Source organism: Bubalus bubalis, chromosome 9 (genome assembly GCF_019923935.1).
Source record: "Bubalus bubalis isolate 160015118507 breed Murrah chromosome 9, NDDB_SH_1, whole genome shotgun sequence".
Lineage (NCBI taxonomy): Eukaryota > Metazoa > Chordata > Mammalia > Artiodactyla > Bovidae > Bubalus > Bubalus bubalis.
In genome coordinates this window covers 76,779,791-76,803,652 of record NC_059165.1, presented here as the reverse complement: position 1 = coordinate 76,803,652, position 23,862 = coordinate 76,779,791, and the positions used below count along the sequence as shown (strand labels likewise).

General features: G+C 36.7%; 1 protein-coding gene across 1 annotated transcript in view; it reads right to left on the bottom strand.

Moving 5' to 3' along the window:
• HSD17B4 (hydroxysteroid 17-beta dehydrogenase 4) overlaps positions 1-23,862 on the bottom strand; it is a 98,289-nt gene that overhangs the window by 35,025 nt on the left and 39,402 nt on the right. The window contains exons 9-14 of the mRNA XM_006078096.4: positions 20,815-20,906; positions 17,996-18,020; positions 16,375-16,503; positions 10,210-10,313; positions 8,580-8,816; positions 5,898-5,949 (exon numbers count right to left, since the gene is read on the bottom strand). Of these exons, the coding sequence (XP_006078158.3) occupies positions 5,898-5,949; positions 8,580-8,816; positions 10,210-10,313; positions 16,375-16,503; positions 17,996-18,020; positions 20,815-20,906 (639 nt within the window). The remainder of the gene's footprint in view (positions 1-5,897; positions 5,950-8,579; positions 8,817-10,209; positions 10,314-16,374; positions 16,504-17,995; positions 18,021-20,814; positions 20,907-23,862) is intronic.

The following is a 23,862-nucleotide window of genomic DNA, read 5'->3' as shown; positions in this document are numbered from 1 at the left end:
TCCTTATTGAACCTTTATTGGCTTCAATGAGACAATGTTTCCTTCTAACCACTTTGTTCTTTCATGGACTCTTCTTTCCATTATTTAATTGGTGACTTCTTGATGGATTATCCTTGTTTGAGAGTGAACCCATAATATTTTTTTCCAACCTGTTTCTCTCTTTTGTTCCCTACATGAATGAATGGTACTATCCACCCAACTGCTACGACAGAAACTTCAGCATGACGCCTGCCTCATAAATTAGTGTCTAAATGTGACAAGACTTGAGTAGGCAGACATGGAGAGACATCAGAAGATATAAAAAGTTTTTTACTTCATCCTGAAGTCTACAAATAGCCATTTGGGCTTTTTAATAGGGAAGTGACACACACACTTGCATTTCAGAAATAATATTCTGGCTACAGTGAGATGAACAGATCGGAGGGGAGCAAGAATGGAGGCAGAGAGAACACTTGGAAAGTGAGAGATAATGGTGATCAAAATGAGGTAGACAGAAATAGGATCCTAAATGCACTGAAGGGAGAAAATCAAAGATCTTGGTACCTGCCTGGGTGTGAAAGATGATTAAAAAAATAAAATAAAATAATGCTGAGGTTAGCTAGGTTGCTGTCGCTTTCATCTCCTAAGTTGCTTCTGATTCTTCCACTTCTATCTTTCCACCACCACCTTTACCTAAGCTGCCATCATTTTCTTTCAACTACCACAACAGCCTTCTAACTAGTTACCTGCACATTCACTCTGACCAACTTTAACACATGCTCCATATTATGTCTGATGCTATTTTTTCCCAGAGTTAACCTGATTATGCCAAATCCTTCTATGTTAAGTTCTAATGGTATCAAGTATGTTTCATCTGTACTGTTTATCACATATAGTTGTAATTATACATTTATTTGTGTACTTTTTTTTTTTAATTATAGGCTGCCCTCCCCAACAACTGGGTTATATGCTCCAAAAGGGCACAGTCCAGATTTGTTTCATTTTCCATTTATTTGTAACCCTAACAGAAAGCCTAGATGTTAGGAAGCAACTGATAAATAACTGTCAAACTACAGATGATATCCCAAGATAATCAACTCCACATTTAAACAAATACCAAGCCTACTCCTTTCATAGCCCTACAGTTTCTCCACTTATATCCCTACTGATGCCTACAATCCTTTTCAATCAACCACATTCTCCAACCTAGATTATTACAAAAGGCTCTTACAAAATCTCCTTCCCTCTATCTCATTCCCTTATCAATCCAAGCATTACAAACAGGAGCCAGAGTTGATGCTTTCTAAAATCCACATTTGATCATATCTCCTTACAGTCCTTCAGTGGTTATCTTTTTTTTTTTTTTTTTTTTTTTTAAACTTTACATAATTGTATTAGTTTTGCCAAATATCAAAATGTCAGACCTTCAGTGGTTATCTATTGTCTTTAAAATAAAAGCCAAACTTCCTCACATAACCACACACTGCACACTGCCTCAGATAAAAGGAACTGTGTAAAAACAGGCTGTAATACCAAACTGAAGACTCGCATTGAGATGGTAGAGTAGAAGGACGCAGAATTCACCTGCCACACAAACTCATCAAAAATACACCTCCACTGAAAATTAAGTGGAGACTAACAGAAAGACTCCTATACAACCAAGACTATAAGAAAGACCCACAGGTAATCAGGTAGGAAGTGAAGAAAAGCAATCAGGTAAGGACCTGTGGGAGAGGACTCAAAGGAAAAGGGAGATGGTATAGGGAGAGACCTTCCTGGGGGACTGAGCAATTTAAGCCACATATTGGGTGTTCAACAAAGGGAAGACAAGCCCCCATGGCTGGCTGGAAGGCCACTGGGACAAGAGGGTTATGGGAAGCCTGGACTCCAGGAGTGAGTGAACACTTACTTATTCTCAAGGCAGGGCAGAGAGGGCATACTGAAACCACCTGGGTGGCTGACTGGTTTTCTACAACTGCTCTGGTTCCCAGCCTGAGCTGAGGGAACATTCCAGCACCACTCACATCACATCACAGCTCCATAGTCTAGGCTGCCATGATCAAGGAAAAGGCTCAGCTATAAGATGCTAAGGACATCCAAACCCTAAGTGGCATCTGAACAGGGAGGGGACAGCCATTACTGGTGACTGCACAGGGGGCCCAGATCTCTGATGGTGGCCAGGCCAACAAAGCCCATGCCCCAACCCTCACTGAAATACCCATACCAGCCGCTCCTGCTCCTCTACTGAACCTCTCTGGGGCAAGGATGTCAGTGCTTGAAGTGGGAAGAGCACACACTTAAAGGGAACTGAACCAGCTCAGACCCAACCCTCAGGGCTTCTGCTCCAGCAATTAGAGATCTGCCCCTACCCCTAATGGGGGGTGGGGGTGGGGGGTGGGGACAGCAACTAAGCTAAGGCGAAGCCCCACCTAACATCTGACTCTACTCTTCCATCTCCAGCCCCACCCCTTACAAAGGTGATATCTGTCAGCACACCCTGAAGAAAGACCCAAATTGTGCTCACATCAAATCCAGCTCTCCCATCAAAGCCACTGGGCACCTGCAGACTGTATAGGGGCACATCCACAAAAGAAAACCGTAAGTAATTGTTTCACCTAATTTCAACAGAAAAAGAAATAGATACGCAAAATGAAAATACAGAGGAGTCTGTTTCAATTGAAAGAGCAAGAGAAAATACCTGAAAAAAAACAAGAAACAAAACAGAAATAAATAATTTACCAGATAAAAAATTCAAAGCACTAGTAATAAGAATGTTAACTGAATTAGGAACAAGAATAGACAAATATAATGAGAGTTTTAACAAGGAACTAGAAATTTTTAAAAACAACCAATCAGAGCTGAAGAATAGACTAAATGAAAAGAAAAATGCACTAAAAGGATTTAACAGCACACCACCCTTATTGCAGAAAGCAAAGAACTAAAGAGCCTCTTGATAAAAGTGAAAGAGGAGAGTGAAAAAGTTGGCTTAAAACTCAACATGTAGAAAACTATGATCATGGCATCTAGTCCCATCACTTCATGGCAAATAAATGGGGAAACAATGGAAACAAGACAGATTTTATTTTTTTGGTCTCCAAAATCACTGCAAATGGTAAGTACAGCCATGAAATTAAAAGATACTTATTTCTTGGAAGAAAAGCTATGACAAACCTAGACACCATACTAAAAAGCAGAGACATCACTTTGCCAACAAAAGGTCCATCTAGTCAAAGCTATGATTCTTCCAGTGGTCATGTATGGATGTGAGAGTTGGACTAGAAAGAAAGCTGAGCACCAAAGAATTGATGCTTTTGAGCCGTGGTGTTGGAGAAGACTCTTGAAAGTCCCTTGGACTGCAAGGAGATCCAACCAGTCCATCCTAAAGGAAATCAGTCCTGAATATTCATTGGAAGGACTGATGCTGAAGCTGAAACTCCAATACTTTGGCCACCTCATGCAAACAACTAACTCATTGGAAGAGACCCTGAGGCTGGGAAAGATTGAAGGCAGGAGGAGAAGGGGACGACAGAGGATGAGATGGTTGGATGGCATCACCGACTTGATGGACATGAGTCTGGGCAAGCTCTGGGAGTTGGTGATGGACAGGGAGGCCTGGCAAGCTGCAGTCCCTCAGGTCGCAAAGAGTTGGACACAACTGAGCGACTGAAGGGAACTAAACTGAGGTGATACAGAAAAACACATATGTGATCTAGAAGATAGAATATTGGAACTCACTCAATCAGAACAGTGAAAAGTAAAAAGCAGAGAACATTTTAAGGGATCTTTGGGTAATATCATGCACACCAACATTCCATTAGAGGGGTCCCAGAAGAAGAACAGAGTAAAAATTTATTTGATGAAATTTGGCTGAAAACTTCCCAAGCCTGAGGAAGGAAACAGACGTCCAGGTACAGGAAGCACAGAAGATCCTAAAGAAGATAAATCCAAACAGACCCACTCCAAGACATACCATAATTAAAATGGAAAAAGCTAAAGAGAGAATTCTAAAGGTAGCAAAAAGAAAAAGAGAGGGTCATATACAAAAGAATCCTCAAAAGGCTATCAGCTGATTTTTCTGCAGAAACTTCGCAGGCCAGAAAGGAGTGGCATGATATATTCACAGTTCCAAAAGGGAAACATACAACCTAGGCTACTCTTCTCAGCAAGATTATCCTTCAGAATTGAAGGAGATATAAAAAGCTTTTGGATAAGCAAAAATTAAGAGTTCATCAATACTAAACCAACCCTAAAATAAATGTTGAAGGGTCTTCTCTAAATAGAAAAGGAAAGGATATAACAAGAATTAAGTATAGAAAAGGAAAAATCCCACTAGTAAAGGCAAATATATAGGAAATACAAAGGAAATATAGGAATATTTAGGAAATATTTAGCAAATATATAGGAAATATTTAGCAAATATATAGGAAATATAAAGGAAAGACAGAAGCTCAAATACCTAAATAAGCTACTACAAAGATTAAGAAACAAAAACCTGTAAAATCAAGTATGACTACAACAATAAGTAGAGATAAACATGAAGATGTAAACTATTACATCAAAAACACAAAGTGTGGGGGAAGGGAGTAAAAAATGTAGCTCTTTTAGAATGTGTCTGAAAAAGGACTGGTTTAAAACAAATATAGTTATAGATCAACATATATGAATTCCATGGTAACTGCAAATCAAAAACCTACAACAGATACCCAAAAACAAAAGAGAAAGGAACACAAGCAAAAGAAAAGTACAAAATCACAAAGGAAGAAAATTAAAAGGAAAAAAAAAACAGGGAAGGCTACAAAAACAACCAGAAGCAAGTAACACTAACAATGAAATAGAACTATTCGGCCTTAAGCAATTAGAATCTTATAATTTTTAATAAAATAAAGTTGTTTAGTAGCTAAGTCACGTTCAACTCTGTGCAACCCCGTGGACTATAGTCCACCAGGCTCCTCTGTCCATGGGATTCTACAGGCAAGAATACTGGAGCAGGTTGCCATTTTCTTCTCCAAAATAAAATAAAAAGATTTAGAAAAAAATTAAAGTACAATTCTAGTTACTTGCTAACCTCTACATTACATAATATGAAATGACAGACTTTTTTTGTGTTTCACCACCTTATGCAGTCAGCATATAAATATTCTGACATCAGAGTAGCAACACAAAACAAATACATCAAATTAAAGTGAAAAAATGAGAAGCTCTACTGAACAAGTAAGATATAACTGAGAAAAATAAACTGATTATTAAGACAGACTTGATTTTACTTACTCTAAAAGAAAATATGAAAAAGTTAATTACAAAACATCCTGTATCTTTTAACCTTCTTTGCTTTACGAAAATCAGTACCAACACAAATACCTGAGAAAAGAATGAAGAATCCATGGGACTGATTATACACATCCATGACTGATTATACACAATCACTAAGTTTAAAATATAAAAAGAAAATGCTCCTTTCAGTTGTTGATCAGATTTTAAGTAGTTTTTTGAAGTAATTTATTAAATAAAACTATTTGAATAGGATGATATTTAAGTAACCAAAATAAGTACTAGTTAACATCAATGTGGGGATTCCTGGTGGCTCAGCAGGAGAGAATCCACCTGCTAATGCAGGAGATGCAGGTTCAATCCCTGGGTCAGGAAGGGCCCCTGGAGAAGGAAATGGCAACACACTCCAGTATTCTTGCCTGGGAAATTCCATGGACACAGGAGCCTGGCAGGCTAAAGTCCTTGTGGTTGCAAAGAATTAGACATGATTTTAGTGACTAAACAAAAAACATCAATATACACTAATGGTTGACATGCACACAAATAACATACAATAGACTTTATTTAGTCACTTCTCTGCCAGTTTAACACAATGACACAGTTTGGAAGGTTAGTCAGAACATAAAATTATGGTATGATCAAGAACTCACCTGCTCTGGGAAGTGGTTTATATAACTCCAAGTACTGCTCCCCATGAAGAATCTACATTAAGGTAAGCAAAATTTTGTCAGTAGACTTCCTTTCTCCATAGGCTCTTCTGTGAATACTGCTAATCCTAAATGGCATTTCACTGCCCACTTGTTCACATGACTACTTCCCCCAAACTATCTATCGCAGTTGGGCTCTTATTCCTTAACTATATTATTCAGAAATCATCAGTCCCCCAATTTAAAGTCTATCGGCTCTCTGGAACAGAGAAGGCATACTGTCTTCTTTCTTGACATTCTTAATTCTTGCTGAGTGATAATCATGGATTATTTGCCATGGAGACACTAAACTCAATATATTCCCAGGGCTCATCATCGTGCTTGGAACATACTGGGTATCCACTACATATCTACTGAATAAAAATAAACAAACTTGTCAGTACTAGTAATTTCAGGTGATACCTGGCAAATACAAATGACTCAGCCAAAACACAAAAATAAGTATTAAAGCCATGGTTACAGTAAAAGCACTATCAATGTCAACATTCCCTTAGTGTTATGTCTTACAAATTACCTACAAAGAGTAAATACTAAAGACCCTGTGTAATTTCACAGCCACATTAACCTCAATTTATCAAAACAAGAATATAAGAATATAATACAGGAAAACAAGTGAACAAAAAAAAACCTGACCATATATCCAAATGACCACACTCCACTGCTATGGGACAATTTAATTCCCAGTCTTCCTCAGAACCCAAAAAGGAAACAGAATGGGGAGGAGGATAGTGATGAGAGGACAAATGAAGGATAGCCTCAAAATCACATCTGGAAACATGGTTGGGAAGACTGGGATTCAAATCCCAAGATGGCTATCATTTCCAGCCACAGATTTTGAATACCATTCATGATGTCCAATTCCTTTCAATTCCAAGGAAGAATTCTGAAATATCGGCTTTAATTGTTTACAAGGACTTTATCCAAACAGGAGAACTGTATGCAAAAAATGCCATGGGAGAGTGACTGAAACAACAAACTGCTTGGCATCTATTTCTTGCCTCCCTCCCAACTTCATCAAATAATAAAATAAGTGTAGATTCTCATGGACTCAGAGAAGCAATGAACTAATGATTCTCTAGTAAACGGGTTCTCCAATCAATCAAAATCACAGAAATCAGTTTAAGGGTCTACTATTCAACAGTTATCAACTGGGTTTATGACCTGAACCTTACTTCAAGAAATAAAATATATCCTACCTCAAAAACCTCACAATTGTTTGCTCCTTCCTTCTTGAAATACCTTATTCACTCTGCTTCTCAAATACCACATTCTCCTGTGGTATACTTCACTCAGTCTCTTTCTTCCCAGTCTCTCTTTCCTTCCCAGTCTCATTCCTCCCATTCCTTCCTTTCATTCATTCCTTCCATCTCATTCCTTCCCAGTCTCTCTTGTTAACCAGGATCCCCAAACTCAGGATTTTTGCTACCTATATTCATACACTAGTGATTTCACCTAGTTTCATGTCTTTAAATCTTACTTAAACGCTAAGAATCCCAGGAGGGCCATCCCCCAACCTCTAAACTCATATATTCAACTGCCCACTTTGTATCTCCACTAAAACCAACTCCTGATCATCCCCACCTTAAAGTAACTGTACACATCTATTTTATTATACATAGTAATATGTCATATGTAACTACCATACATATTAAATATATTGTATATAATTAATTATAAATCATACATAGATAGGAGAAGGCAATGGCAACCCACTCCAGTACTCTTGCCTGGAAAATCCCATGAACAGAGGAGCCTGGTGGGCTGCAGTCCATGGGGTCGCTAAGAGTCAAACACGACTGAAGTGACTTAGCAGCAGCAGCAGCATACATAGATATATATGCATATACATCATCCCAGTTAACCAGACCAAAAACCTTCATCCTTGACTCCTCTTTCTTTCCATGCACATCAAGCCTTGTGCTAGAATTACTATAATAGACTTCAAACTGGTTTCTCTGCTTCCATGCTTGGCCCCCATATAATCTATTCTCTATAGAGGAGCAAAAATGAGCCTGTGAGTGAACATAGCCGGATCATATCACTCCTCTGTTCAAAGCATTACAAATGGCCTCTCATATTAATCAGAGTATGAGCTGAAATTCTCAAGTGACTACAAGGCCCTCTTCTCCTATCACTGCTCCCTTGCTCATTTACAGCTGTACTGACCTCCTTGCTGTTCCAAAAATAAGCTAAGTATGCACCTGCCTTGGGCCTTTTTCACCTATTCTCTCTGTTTCATATACTCTTTCCTCTTGCTCCTTCATCACTATGATCAGGTAATGATTACCATACAGAACTTACACATAAGGAAACTGAAGCTTAGAGAAGCTATTTACTCTTGGTCAATTAGCAACTAATGACAGAGAGAGAATTAATAACATTATGCCAAGGTTGCAGGACTGCACATAATTGTTGTTTTCTTCTTTTTGCTTGCTTTTTCAACTGCCTACCCTTCTGTTCTTAAAAAGAAAAATCAAAAGACATGTTAAATCTTTATTCTTGAATCAACCACTACATACTATTGCATTAATGCACCACACACACACACACACACACTAATGTGACATTTATCAATCATATTTAAAGAAACAGAAAAACAAAATAAAGATTTCTTATTATGCATACCTTTGCTAAGTTGATTGAAAGCCCAGGAATCTCTGCTAATCCTCCATTCATTATAGATTTCTGAGCAAGAATAACTCCAAAGGTTGGCAAACAGGAGAAATCAGAACTCCCTTCATAAATAAATTTCATATCTTTTGGCTCCTTGATTGATGCTCCCACTCCAAGGGCATACATAATAGTGTCCAGCTCCGCATAAGAAGAATAAAATGGAGGAAGTTTATGACCAATAGCTCCAGCCTGTGGACCAATTGTAGAAAATTATTTTTTCACTGATATTCTTATCAAATTTTTAACTTTTCAAAACTATTAACTGTTACATATTTAGTTTTGTAAATAGAATGGTATTTTAGTGAATTTGATGGAATATGTTTCACTACATTTGATTTTTTAATAAAAACAATTAAAAACGTGGGAAAAGACTTCATTTACAAATAAGTACTTTCTTATTGCCTGCTTCTTGCTAACAGATAGGATATCTCATTTTCAACCTTCCTGTCTCTGACAATGGAAAACCCTATTAATTCAGTGATTGTTAGCTACTCAAAATTATAAAAAAATAAATATATTATAAATAGGAATAGTGAACAGCTCTGTAAACTCTATTATATAAAAGTCAGTATAAACAGATGAGCAAAACACTGCTTAGGGCTTATTATAAACTAGACTCCCTCATAATGGTTTGAGTTAAAATTAGATTTTTACCTTAAGTTGTTACCCAGGACTGTTCTTAATCTAACTGGATATTGTATTTTTCGACTTAGTGATGACCTGCCTAGATAATTTGTGAATCATATTAGGTTATAAAAGAATGATGTCCAATTTTTGATCACTTTCATTCTAAGCAGGAGTCAACAAACAACAGCCAAGACTTAAGAATGATTTTTTACATCTTTTAAGAGTGGTCTAACAAAATAAAAATAAGATTATGTGTCAGAAACAGTGTATGGTCCATCTAGCCTAAAATATTTACTATCTGGCCTTTAACCAAAAAGTGATCCAATAGAGTAAAATCACATTTATAAACTGATCATATTCTCAGAGTTAAAATTAGATTGTTTATCACTATGTCTGCCGTGAGTCACAAAACACCACAACTGAATGTGTCAAATGATTTATTTCTTATTTATGCACTACAATTAAAAAAAAAAAAGGAGATGCACCAGAGATAGTTAATCAGTAAACTTCACAAGAGCTATAACCAGACTTCTATTAGACTTTCTGACACAGGGGAGACTTTTTACTTGCAGCCATGGTGACATATTTCCAAAATACAATCTGTCAATGCTTTCTCTTAAAAGACATGACTCAAAAGAAGCACTAAACTAAATATCCTTTTCTAAAAAGTTAGAAAGTGATGAAAGTATGATTATCAAAATGCTCCAAAATACAAAAGACACACTGAAGAAGAGTAAGTAAAAGTTACATTTAATATTTTAACCTTAATTCCATTCAAATTTTATACATATTTAGTACATGTTTTATAAAGTTTTATGGTCACTTATCTTTCCTATTTAACAAATTAATAGCTTGGAAAACCACTTTTTGCATGAAAGAATAGAGAAAGAAAAAAAGGAAAGAAAAGAAGAAATCTTTAGAGAAGGCAGAGTTTTAGGTTTTCTCCTCCACTTACAAATTCAGACGTGGCTGCTGATGTTGCACGGCTGGTAGGATTTGCTGAAACTTCTCCACCTGAATTTATTTTATTTAGAGCTTCGACTATACTGCCAATGGACTCTAAAAAAAAAAGGATAATAATAATAATAATGCTTTTTATCCATCGATGGATGGATAAAGATGTGGTGTATATATATAATGGAATATTACTCAGCCATAAAAAGAACCAAAATAATGTTGAATAGAGACATGGGTGGACCCAGAGATTGTCATACTGAGTGAAGTAAGTCAGAAAGAGAAAGACAAATACCTGCGATACCACTTATATGTAGAATCTAAAAAAAAATGATACAAATGAACTTACTTATTAAACAGAGTTATAGGTGTAGAAAACAAACTGATGGTTACCAAGGGAGAAGAGGAGAGGGGAAGGGATAAATTGGGAAATTGTAATTGATGTATATACACGACTACACATAAAACACATATCTAGTAAGTACCTACTGTATAGCACAGGGAATTCTACTCAGTACTCCATAACGACTAAATGGGAAACGAATCCGAAAAAGAGTGGATACATGTATAACTGATTCACTTTGCTCTACAACAGAAACTAACACAACATTGTAAATCAACTATACTCCAATAAAAATTAATTTTAAAAAATCACTCCAAGGTCGATGAACCTAGAGCCTGTTATACAGAGTAAAGTAAGTCAGAAAGAGAAAAGTAAATATTATATGTGTTGTGCTAAGTTGCTTCAGTCATGTCTAACTCTTTGTGACCCTATGAACTATAGCCCACCAGGCTTTTCAATCCATGGGATTCTCCGAACAAGAGTACTGAAGAGGTTTGCCATGGCCTCCTCCAGGGGATCTTCCCAACTCATGTGGATCAAACCCAGGTCTCTTACATCTCCTGCACTGGCAGACAGGTTCTTTACCACTAGTGCCAACTGGGAAGCCCAAATATCATACTAATGCATATATATGGAATCTAGGAAAACAGTACTGATGAACCAATTTGCAGGACAGGAATAGAGATGTAGACATAGAAAATGGACTTGTGGACACAGCAAGGGAAGGGCAGGGGACGAAATGAGAGAGTAGCATCGGCTATATACACCACTGCTGCTGCTACGTCGCTTCAGTCGTGTCCGACTCTGTGCGACCCCAGAGACGGCAGCCCACCAGGCTCTGCCGTCCCTGGGATTCTCCAGGCAAGAACACTGGAGTGGGTTGCCATTTCCTTCTCCAACGCATGAAAGTGAAAAGTGAAAGTGAAGTCGCTCAGTCGTGTCTGACTCTTTGCGACCCCATGGACTGCAGCCTACCAGGCTCTTCCGTCCATGGGATTTTCCAGGCAAGAGTACTGGAGTGAGTTGCCACTGCCTTCTCTGACATACACTAGCCATGTGTAAAACAGATAGTTAGTGGGAAGCTGCTATATAGCACAAGGAACTCAGCTTGCTTTTCTGTGATGACAGGGAGGGATGGGGTCCAGGGGAGAAGGAAGGTGGAAGAGAGGCTCAAGAAGGAGGGGATATATGTATACTTAGAGCTGATTCACATTGTTGTATAGCAGAAACCAGTACAACATTATAAAGCAATTGCCCTCCAATTAAAAATAAATTTAAAAATACCACTCCCACTAAAGTATGGGAAAAATATTTGCATATGTGAAACATCTAGCCAATTATTGCACACTGCCATTTAAATAGTGGTATACCAAAAAAAAAAATAGTGACATACATGACAAACTTCCAAATTTTTCTTATATAGAACTATATTTCATTTGTACTGAAAAAAATCTTCAGTCATGAAATTCAAGTCCCTCAACTGCAGGATAACTAAAGATGCACAAACTGAATTTTCTCTTTAGGATACTGGAATTTAAATAAGACAGCGTGCTTTGGTAAACCTATTACATAAAGATCGCAAAAGCATCATCTTTCAAGAGTCATAAAGAGCTAATGTTCCCCTGGTAAAATCCAAATAAATGTAAGCTATTTCTAAAAAAAAAAAAAAAAAAAAAATGCTTTTGTTACAGATGTGACTAAGAAAAACTACAATGCTTTAGATAATCACGCCTGTAATATCCAGCAAACCTACTACAGAAACTTCACTTGTGTTCATGAACTGACTATATGATGTCAGGCTATTATTACAGGAAAAAAAAGTGAAAGACTGAGCAGACAGGATAACTGGGCGTTTCCATACTCTCTTAAGGTTATGATTCCAAGGAGGCTCAGAGTTTTGCAAAGTATGTGAGCAATTTTACAATTCTGTAAAGCGGGACCCTTGTCCGCAGAAGTACAATTCCAAGCCGGTGGAGGGAAAACTAATTTCCCTTCTTCTCCACCATCACCCCTCCTCCAGGATGCAACAATGTCGAGATTACCTCCCAGGTCTCTATACAGGTAACCTCAGAAAATATTACTGAAAATTCTTCCACAGAAAACCACCCATTATGACCAGTGACTCCAGAGAGAGTTCAGAAGCTGCTATTCTGAGATCTAAAAGGTTAATAAAAGAGATTCATGGAGCATCCACATGTGCCCTAAGATTCCAAAAGCTCTAGGACCTTCCTAACAAACCTTGTATACATGGGCCTCCTCCTAAACTCATACAAAAATGGTACCTAGACTACAGAATGTGAGATGACCAGAGGTTTCTGCCATTCCTGGTGAAGCTAGTGGAGAGGTTTCTTGCCTACTGATGCTTCTCTTACCACCCCATTTAGGTTGCTGCCTAGATAGGAGGCCATTTAACTGAAAGCATCAAGGTGGCACAGTAGTAAAGAACCCGCCTGCCAAGGCAGGAGACGCAGGTATGATCCCTGCGTCAGGAAGATCCCCTGGAGAAGGAAATGGCAACACACTTCCATATTCTTGCCTGGGAAATCCCATGGACAGAGGAGCCTCTCCTGGAGCCAGACACAACTCCACAACTAAACAACAGCCTTGGTACAGACTGACGGTACTGAACTCAAAAACAGACCACCTGAATTAACTCAGCTCAAACACTGAGAAAGTGAGGCCCACTTATTCAACTTTTCTGAAATTTAGTTCCATCATCTGTAAAATGAGAACACTGATATGGGTGCTTGGAAAGTCTCGATTTTACAAACAATGTAAGGTTTCTTTCACTGTACTTCAAATACTAGGGGTATCTTTTCATAAAATATATAATTCATTAGTTAGCTTTTTCTTTATATTAGTCTAATATTTTTTAAAATTAATTTATCTATTTTAATTGGAGGCTAATTACTTTACAATACCATAGTGGTTTTTGCCATACATTGACATGAAATCAGCCACAGGTGTACATGTGTCCCCCATCCCAAACCCTCCTCCGACCTCCCTCCTCATCCCATCCCTCTGGGTTGTCCCAGTGCACCAGCTTTTATGCATCAAACTTGGACTGGTCATCTATTTCACATACAGTAATATACATGTTTCAATACTATTCTCTCAAATCATCCCACCCTCACCTTCTCCCACAGAGTCCAAAAGTCTGTTCTTTATATCTATGTCTCTTTTGTTGTCTCACATATAGGGTTGTTATTACCATCTTTCTAAATTCCATATATATGCGTTAGTATACTGTATTGGTGTTTTTCTTTCTGACTGACTTCACTCTGTATAATAGGCTCCAGTTTCATCCACCTCATTAGAACTGATTCAAATGTATTCTTTTTAATGGCTAAGTAATATTCCATTGTGTATATGTACCACAGCTTTCTTATCCATTTGTCTGCCGATGGACATCTAGGTTGCTTCCATGTCCTGGCTATTGTAAACAGTGCTGCGATGAACATTGGGGTACACGTGTCTCTTTCAATTCTGGTTTCCTCGGTGTGTCTGCCCAGCAGTGGGATTGCTGGGTCATATGGCAGTTCTATTTCCAGTTTTTTAAGGATCTCCACGTTGTTCTCCATAGTGGCTGTACTAGTTTGCATTCCCACCAACAGTGTAAGAGGGTTCCCTTTTCTCCACACCCTCTCCAGCATTTATTGCTTGTAGACTTTTTGATAGCAGCCATTCTGACTGGCCTGAGATGGTACCCATTGTGGTTTTGATTTGCATTTCTCTGATAATGAGTGATGTTGAGCATCTTTTCATGTGTTAGCCATCTATATGTCTTCTTTGGAGAAATGTCTGTTTAGTTCTTTGGCCCATTTTTGATTGGGTCATTTATTTTTCTGGTATTGAGCTGCATGAGTTGTTTGTATATTTTTGAGATTAACTATAAAACTCGTAGAGGAAAACATAGGCAAAACACTCTGACATAAGTCACAGCAAGATCCTCTATGACCCACCTCCCAGAGTAATGGAATTAAAAGCAAAAATAAACAAATGGGACCTAATTAAACTTAAAAACTTTTGACAATGAAGAAAACTATAAGCAAGGTGAAAAGACAGCCTTCAGAGTGGGAGAAAATAATAGCAAACAAAGCAACTGACAAAGAATTAGTCTAATTCTTTTAAGGCAATAAAGTGGAATTCTGACATCAGAGAAAAGTTTTTAAGATATTTGTTCCTTTTTCCTTTTCCTCATTTTCATTGATAGGTGATTGCTACTCATAGACTAAATTTACCTCAAATACTAAAAAAAAAGAATACAGAAAATGATACTGCTAATGACATAACAATCATACTCTGATTGAAAAAAGCATAAAGAAAATTTCAGCAAGTGTACCAGCAGACAGGGAAGCGTCAGTAGGATAAAAAGAAAAATAACAGGCTAGTCATTTTTCAGATATATTCTTCTATCGAATTTTAAATATAATGCTGGGGGAAAAATAATTTTCCTATAAATAATTCCAATTTACGATCTTTCCTAGACAGGCCCTTTAAATTTCATATACTATATACATACATGAGTTATACTAGAAAAAACAATATAATTTTTATTGGTCATTTCCTGTGGCATATCATAGATAAGATGATTCAGTAACTCAAGATAACAAGCATTTACTAAATGCTTTCTATGAGTTCAGCACTACCCTAGCACCAAATACAAAAGAAGGACACACAAGATATAGTCTCTGCCTCCAAAGGAACTCTCCAGTTAAGAAACCACGTACTTATGGGAAAAAAGCAGCGGAAAGCAGTTGTGATTAGACGCTCAAGCGGAAGAGCTCAACTAAGAGAGAGATCCATGAAACCCAGAATATCTGGGAAGATTTTGTTGAACATCTAGGGCTTGAGTTTTTCTGAAGAAGCACTGAGATTAGCAGAGGTGATAGAAGCAGTAAGGAACATCTTAGAAAGGCCGAGAAACAGTAACAGGACAAAGTGCTAAAACAAAGCAAAATCTATTCACTAGATAGAAAAGCCCTAAGCCTAAATAAAATAGACTTAAACTTTTGAGGAAATTAAAAAAAAAAAAAATCAAGTCAGATAAGAAGCATGTGATTAGATATGGCAAGACTGAAATCAACCATCAGATGGGGAATAGATGCATTGAGCACAAATGGGTAAACACTTTCTACTATCCCCCAATCACACATGTACTGAAAAACTAGGATCATAAGAAAACTGGAAAAACTAGACTTCCCTGGTGGCACAGCTGATAAGAATCTGCCAGCTAATGTAGGTGACACGGGTTTGATACTTGATCCAGGAAGATTCCACATACAAAGGGGTAACTAAGCTCGCATGCCACAACTCCCGAAGCCCTTGTGCTCTAGGGTCCACAAGCCGCAACTACTGAGCCTGTGTGCTGCAACTACTGAAGCCCACCTGCTCTAGAACCTGTGTTCTGAAACAAAAGAAGCCACTGCAGTGAGAAGCCCCCGCACTGCAACAAAGAGTAGCCAGTCCCTGCTCTCTGCAGCTAGAGAAAGCCCATGCAAAAGCAATGAAGATCCAGCACAATTATAAATAAATAAAACGACCACTGGATGCTCATATTTTTAAAATAAATAAAAATAAAAAGAGGCTTGAAAAAAAAAATGTAACAGAACAAAAAAAAAAAAAAAAACGAAAATTGATAAACCGACAGTGGGAGTAACATACATATCTGAAACTGGAGAGTTCTAATACTTACTGGAGCAGAAAATGTACTGTGGATGACTCGAGCATCTAAGTTAGCACAGTTAAGAAGATAGTTCCATAAGAGAAGAGAATGCTTTATTGCCTCTGATTCCCCTGGCAGGCCTGAACTCACTTCTTTACCTTGAATACTCTTAGGCTTGGTGGCATTATCGAAATCACAGATCTTCGTCCAGTTAGCCTTCACTGCCTCAGGAGTCATTGGCTGAGTCCTCTGTCTCACAAGGGCTCCAAGGCTTCGCTCCCATTGTACTGGTTAAAGAAACAAAACTGAGATGCTGAACACATAGACAGAAAGTAGAATTCATGAGTCCGATAAATTTTTTTTTTTTTAACTTCAAGAAAGATGGAATTTGGAAAAAAGATTCTAACTTCTAAAGACTTTTACTACAAGCCTTAAATGGCATTTTATTCTTAAAATAACAAACCCACTAAGATAGTATTAAATTTCTTTTTTTAAATATTTAAAGCTGAAGCAAAAAAACCTTTTTCTCCTCTGACTATGCCAGATACTACAAAAGGTAGGATGAATTACTGAATCAGAAAAGTTAAATTGTATATAATCACACAAAAAGACTGACTTTATCACCACAGATCACTTAGATACTACACTTGAAGGTAACAGAACAGAATAGAGCGTTGCTGGATAGCAAACTGAAATGATAACGGATCAAAGACTCCATATAATCAAATTAATGTATCAGACAGCCCCAAATAATTCTCCCTTTTCCTCCTTTTGCTCTTCCTCTCTATCCAGGGGAAGTCAACTTGATTGCCCAGATTCACAAAAATCACCATTGCTGCATAAGTTCCAAGATTTTTAACATTGTTTCTTTTTTAAAAGGCCTCAGAAATAAATAATCACTAGTAACCTTATTCAAACATAATGGTCAGATTTTGATGATGACTCAATTGAAGATTTGTCTTGGGGAATGACAGAAGCCTCTAGAGATTTCCTACTGATAAAGTTCCACATATGGCTTTTACTGCAATACCTAACCTTTCTTTCTTAAAGATATCACAAGATACTTAAAAACGTTTGAATAATAAAGTTACTTCATAACTGGAGAGATCATTAATAATACTCTATTGTAACAATGTCATCCACTAATGGAAGACTATTAAATAATTCAATTAATTTCGATACCAACATCCAACTGAAAACTTGAACTGGGATACTGGGATGTTCACAACTTTTTTTTTAAATGCCATGAAATAATTATCCAGTTTGGAGCTCACAGCATGTAAGAACTGGGGGAAGAAAGGATTGAAGCCAGATGAATTTACTATTGGGCTGAAGAAGAATAGCTCCAAGGAAGGAAAGAGTCAATGGGAGAAGTACAGAACCTGCCAGCTGAGCCATCTAGGACACAGCTTCTCCCATCTTTTCAAAAAACGCTCTCCCTCCACTCACTCCTCTGCTGAACAACCATGTGGGGTGTGTCAGAGACATGGAAAGACAACATCAATATAGAAACTGTGCTGTCTGAAGAAACAACCAGCTCTGAAGAAGACATACTGAATAAGGACTGCAAACAGGAAAAAAATTGAAAAGATCCCTGAAATGCCACAGGCATGCAGGACAACTTCCTTTATTTAGAAGACGTGTGTGCTATAACGATGTTTGAGTTTGATTATGCATGCACTAGATCCTATGGTTAGACATTTGACAGCTCTAACTGGATAGACAGGTTTAAAAATACGGAAATAATGTACAGCAAACCAAAAATCAAAAGACACTTACATTTTCCAATCCATCCTGCTCCAACCTACCAAAAAGAGGGGGAAAAAGTTATACCATCTAATGTGGAACTACTAATAGAATTTTCAAAATTAAAAAAAAACAGACAGCTATTTAAGAGTATCAGAATGCTAGATGACAATGGATGAAAAAAAATGCTAAATCTCCTAAAAAAGCTAAATCTACTAAACCTACAGATCTACTAAAGCCCACTGGCCCACATGACTCTGCACTATTTATGCTATCAAAGTAGAAAACTTAAGTAGCACCTACAGTAGAAACATATGTAGTAAGCATGACTCTGCAGGGTGTGATACCAGTTCTTCTGTGCAATCCTGGTCAAACTATTTGACTTCCCTATACCCAAGATTCCACTTATGTAAAATCAGGATAATAGTACACTCTCCATGAGGTAACCATGAAGGGTAAACAACATAAATACCAAATGTGCCCAGCGCATCACTTGAAATATATGTCCCTCTACAAAGACTTAATGAATAAAAATAAATAAATGAAAAGTTAACAAAAAACAAAACCAGCATTTGACTTAATGAACTACATAGTCATTTTAATGAAACACCTTTATATATAGATAAGGCAAATGACCAAATACATTAATCACCATGCAGAAAGATGATATTTGTTCCAAAAGTCATTCAAGGAAATCCTCAGAAGAAAATGTCTGATGAAAGAAAACCTTTTTGTCCTATCTTCAAACACCACAACTACAGTGTTCCAATGCATATAAGAGAAGAAGATATTATCAGCAAACAACACACTTCTCAGTGGCTCTAGGTTCAAGAGTGTGGCTTTTAATCACCCTTTCCTTTATATATATTAATAGGCCAATCAGCCTTGATGCTGTCAGTGGCATGGCACTGATAACAGGCAAGAAAAACATCATCTTTTAACATACTTGGGGAGTGAAGCCACAAGCTGCAAACTCGTCTCAGGTGCTAAGAAACAATACCTCCAATAGACCCAAAACATCTCTGCCATTCTAGATATTTACCAAAACTTTGCAAACGAAGTGGCAACTTACATTCGAGGTCTAAGTCAGGATATTACACACCACTCTTAAGTATTTTGTACTCAATTTTGCATACCCAGTGTCCCTTGCTAAAAATGTCCATGATGTAGTAAAATAAAGCAATAACATATAAAACTTCACTCAGTATTATCCTAATTATCTGTGTATGGATAAGTGTGTGTGTAAAATGCATACCTAAAAAAAGAGACTACCCATATAAAATGCACATCTAATAAAAGACTGGGAGAGAATATACATAAAAATATGGATAGGAATAATCTCTGGATAGTGGTAATGTGGATGATTTTATTTTCTTCTATATATTCCCCTGCATATTTGAAGTTTTCTAAAAAAAGAGTACATTATTTTTGTTCACAGAATTAATAACAAATATAAACATAAAAGGCAAATAGATTTTTAAAACTCCCTTAATAAGATAAGACACGCAGGCCAAATTTGGAGCTCCACATGGCTTCATATTATTAAATCTCATCTTCTATAAACCTAGAGTCATCAAGTTCTTTCCACCTTTAATTTTCACAATTCACAATCAATTGTGACTGTGATTAAGACAGTGGAGGTACCCACCTCTGCTTAGACCTGTATAGACTGCTTTTCACTTACTACACAGCTTTTTATTCAAATAAATCAGACTAATGTATCATTAATTTCAAACTGAGCCAGGTTATTTTGCTACCAAGAAATAGTTTTGGAGTCATATATTTCCACATACAATAGGTTTATTATTATATTACCACAGAGACTCAAACAAAGGAGGATGATCTAAAACATAACAGCTCATGCTAGAAAAGAAAAAAAGATCAAACTCAAATGAGGACTCAAAAATACAGGGACTTTTGTGGCAGGCCTGTGGTTAAGACATTGCACTCCCAATGCAGGCGGCATGGGTTCAATCCCTGGTTAGGAAACTAAGATCCTATATGCTGCAGGAACAAACAAACAAACAAACAAAAAATATATATATACATATATATATATGTATACACACACACATTTATATATATAGCAGCATAAAGAAATCTGAAGGGATTTTGACTATAAAATGAAAACTGGATCTCACTGGATGGTGTGATTATGTGTGGTTTTTATTCTTATAACATTTATAAAGCTTTGCAACAGGGAAAAATAGAAAAGTTTCTTTTTAAAGTCAATACAACTAATAAGTTATGTTTACTGATCTATATACCCAGACTGAATTCCTGCTATACTGATATAATAGTTAAAATTAAAGGGTGACTGCCATGTATACTAAGAGTTTAAAAATATGATTTCCAGTTCTCACAGCAAAACCCCAAGAAAACTAAACTCAGAGAGATTAATCTGTACATTACTCTAGAGAGTCAGCAATTACCAGAGGAAGAAATCAAAATATAACCTGGCTGACTTTAAACCATCAGTTCTACCCTTTCACTTTATTACTCAATATCTCAATATCAAAATTACTCAATATCTCAATATCAAAAACATAAGATTTTCTGTATGACTAAATGCATCATACCAATCACAATCTTTCATCTGACAATAACATCAGAAAAAAATAACTAGGGAAAAGCAGAATTTACAAGTTGCTGTTACTTTCTCAAAAAAGGGTATCAGTCATACTTGTTCCTTAATTATGACATAGACATAATATTAAAAAAACATGTAAGTGATATTAACTGATATAGATTTTTAAAGTCATAAACAATTGAAAAATATGAATTTTTGAATCTTTGTTTATATTTTATTATACAAATATTACTTTGGGAGAAAGTAGAAAGGTGCGGAATACCTCAAACAAGCCACCGTTTTCTTCACAACTCTCATGGCAAAGCCAAAGGACCAGGGGTGCCACGTAATCCGGCTTTAGGGCTTCCAGAAGATCTGAAATAAATAGCAAAACAATCCTTACAAACAAGAATATATACATATTCCATCAATTACTTTACTTTCTAAAAATTCCTGACTTATAAATTATAGATTCAGAGACTTTTTAAATAAGAAAAAAAATAAAATATACAAAACTAATTAGTATTAACATTTAACAGAAGAATCTTTTCATCCCAATGGAGACTTTTAGGTTTCTAACACAGAAAGCATCAGACATACCTTTCCAAGGTCAGTAACGTTCTGTTTAGAAGACAAGTTAAAGCTGTCTCAGCGAAGACTGGTGAGCAAAGGCACACACAGCATAAGGAACTTAGATACCAGCTATTCACAAAACTATTTTGCTCTCCCAGGAGCTAGAAAACTATAAAAGAGCCCTGACAAGTGTAATGACAGTAAGATAATGATGTAAAATGGACCGTGCGGCCATTACTGATGAGTCACAAAGGGTAGGAAATATCTTCCTGCTGCATACCTTCTGTGAGCAACTTAACAGGCAGAAGGTGCTACAGAGGAGCATGAACACCTGCATTTTACTGCCGGCCCTGCCACACAGGCAACTTAGGGCACTGAGAACGTCACTCAGCTCTCAAGGGCATGTGTCTGCATCTGTAAGATGGCAGTCAAAATGCTTTGCCTGCTCATTCTACCAAGTTGTTCCAAGGTTCAAAAGAGATGTAATTTGTTAACATAGCTTATAAACTTTAAAGACTCAAATTTTAATTGTGAAATGACAAAATACAATTTTACATTTTGAAGTGACAAAGATGACATTTACAGTCCCTGTAAATGAAACAGCAGCTCTAAAAATCTTTCACTTTATGGTATTCCTGACCCCAGAAACTGTGAGATAATATATACTTCTTTTAATCCAAAAATTTGAAGTAATATATTACAAAGCAGTAAATAACTCATACAACTTGGGAAGATCATGGGTATTCATCCTAAGATTATGTCTCATTTTATGTAACAAACATGTAAGTTACATATATGACTTTCCATTGATCAAATATATTTCAAAGGGGAAAATGAAATTTCAGATGTCTCCACACACTACTCAGAACACCTGGTTCTTTAACAAATAATCCCTTTGATAGCCTGTAAGTGAATATTTCAGAAGAAGAGGAAAAAAACACTGAGGCAAAATAAATTTTTGGCTTTTTCTAAACTATAAAAAAGTAATAGATATCAAAATTTTAAATAAAAATTTAGAATCTAAAGTGTCTTTTAAAAATGACCTACAATAATTCTCTTCTTTTACAGAGGAGAAAACAGGTCTAGAAAGATTAAGCTATTTGTCTAATGTAGATCTTATTCTCCCAATATCTTTCAGTAGAGTTTGGTGGATGTAAAGACACTACATTAAACATTGACTTAACTTCTCTAGAGGTACAGACCTGTCCAAATTAATGGAAATTACATTCTCAAAGGAAAGCGAATTTAAAAGCTATAGTTTTCAATATTTTCTTGAAGACTTGCTGCTTTCCCAAGAAAGTCTACAGCTGATGGAAAAAAGTGACTAAGGTAGAAATCTAGCAAAGAAATGATAAGCATTAAAATCTCAATAGTGGTTATCTCTTGGCATGAAGCAGAGGAATAGAAGATATAAAGTTAGATGCAAGTAATGTTTCAGTTCTTGGGTTGAGCAGCAAGCTCATGACTATGATTACATTTTGATGCTTTATTTCTTACCAGTAACCTAAGCTGTTGTGCATATGTATGTAACTGTTGTGCATATATATATATATATAGTTAAAAGGGAGAAAAAAGTGAATTGTATCTCTTCTTCATATAATCTAGTTCTTTAACAAGAATTCCTTCAATACGATATGAGAGTATAGAGAGTTTTTAAAATAAGGGACTTTTTTAAATGGCCATGTTGACAAGGAAAAGGAAAAAAATTAGATCTCAGGTACAAATAACTATTCAACACTAAAGCAAACTGGTTAGGCACAGCTCTTAGAAAAAGCCAGCAAGTTCTAAAACGAATGGTAGCTCAAATGCAGAAAGTAAAATGGTCCTGTGAATAAGCATTTGTATTCCATGAAGGGATAGGCTACCCACTCCAGTATTCCTGGGCTTCCCTTATGGCTCAGCTGGTAAGAATCCACCAGCAATGCAGGAGACCTGGGTTCAATCCTGGGTTGGGAAGATACCCTGGAGAAGGCAAAGACTACCAACTCCAGTATTCTGGCCTGGAGAATTCCATGGACTATATAGTCCATGGCGTTGCAAAGAGTCAGACACGACTGAGCGACTTTCACTTTCACTTTCATTCCATGAAGCAGCTAATTTTAAAATAATTTCACTCATCAATTGTTTTGTACTGTTTCACAGAAGCTACTTTTAAAGTATTATAGATGCTTTCTTTTTAAAACATATTTTAAAGCCAGGAGTATCAGAAACTACACCCAGTTTTGCACCAGTCAAGTATTCTATTTATTATATAACCAAATAAATCAGCATTTATTGAAGACTGAAGGTGGGAGCTGGGAAGATTGAAGGTGGGAGGAGAAGGGGACAACAGAGGATGAGATGGTTGGATGGCATCACTGACTCAATGGACATGAGTTTGAGTTAACTCTGGGAGTTGATGATGGACAGGGATACTTGGCGTGCTGCAGTCCATGGAGTCACAAAGAGTCAGACACGACTGAGCGACTGAACTGAACTGAACTGACTGAAATCAGCATTGGCTCTCGATCATACATTTAAATTTTTTAATTTAAAAATTTATGTTTCATGTTTTCAAAAAATAAAGTTGGCAGACTCCCATTACCTGATTTTAAGACTTACTCTAAAACTACAGTAATCAAAACATCATGGTATTAGTAAAAGGACAGGCCCATAGATCAATACAGCAGAACAGAGAATCCAGAAATAGACTTACACATATGTGATCAGCTGATTTTCGAGAGAAGAGCAAGGGCAATTCAAATCAAGAATGAGGAAC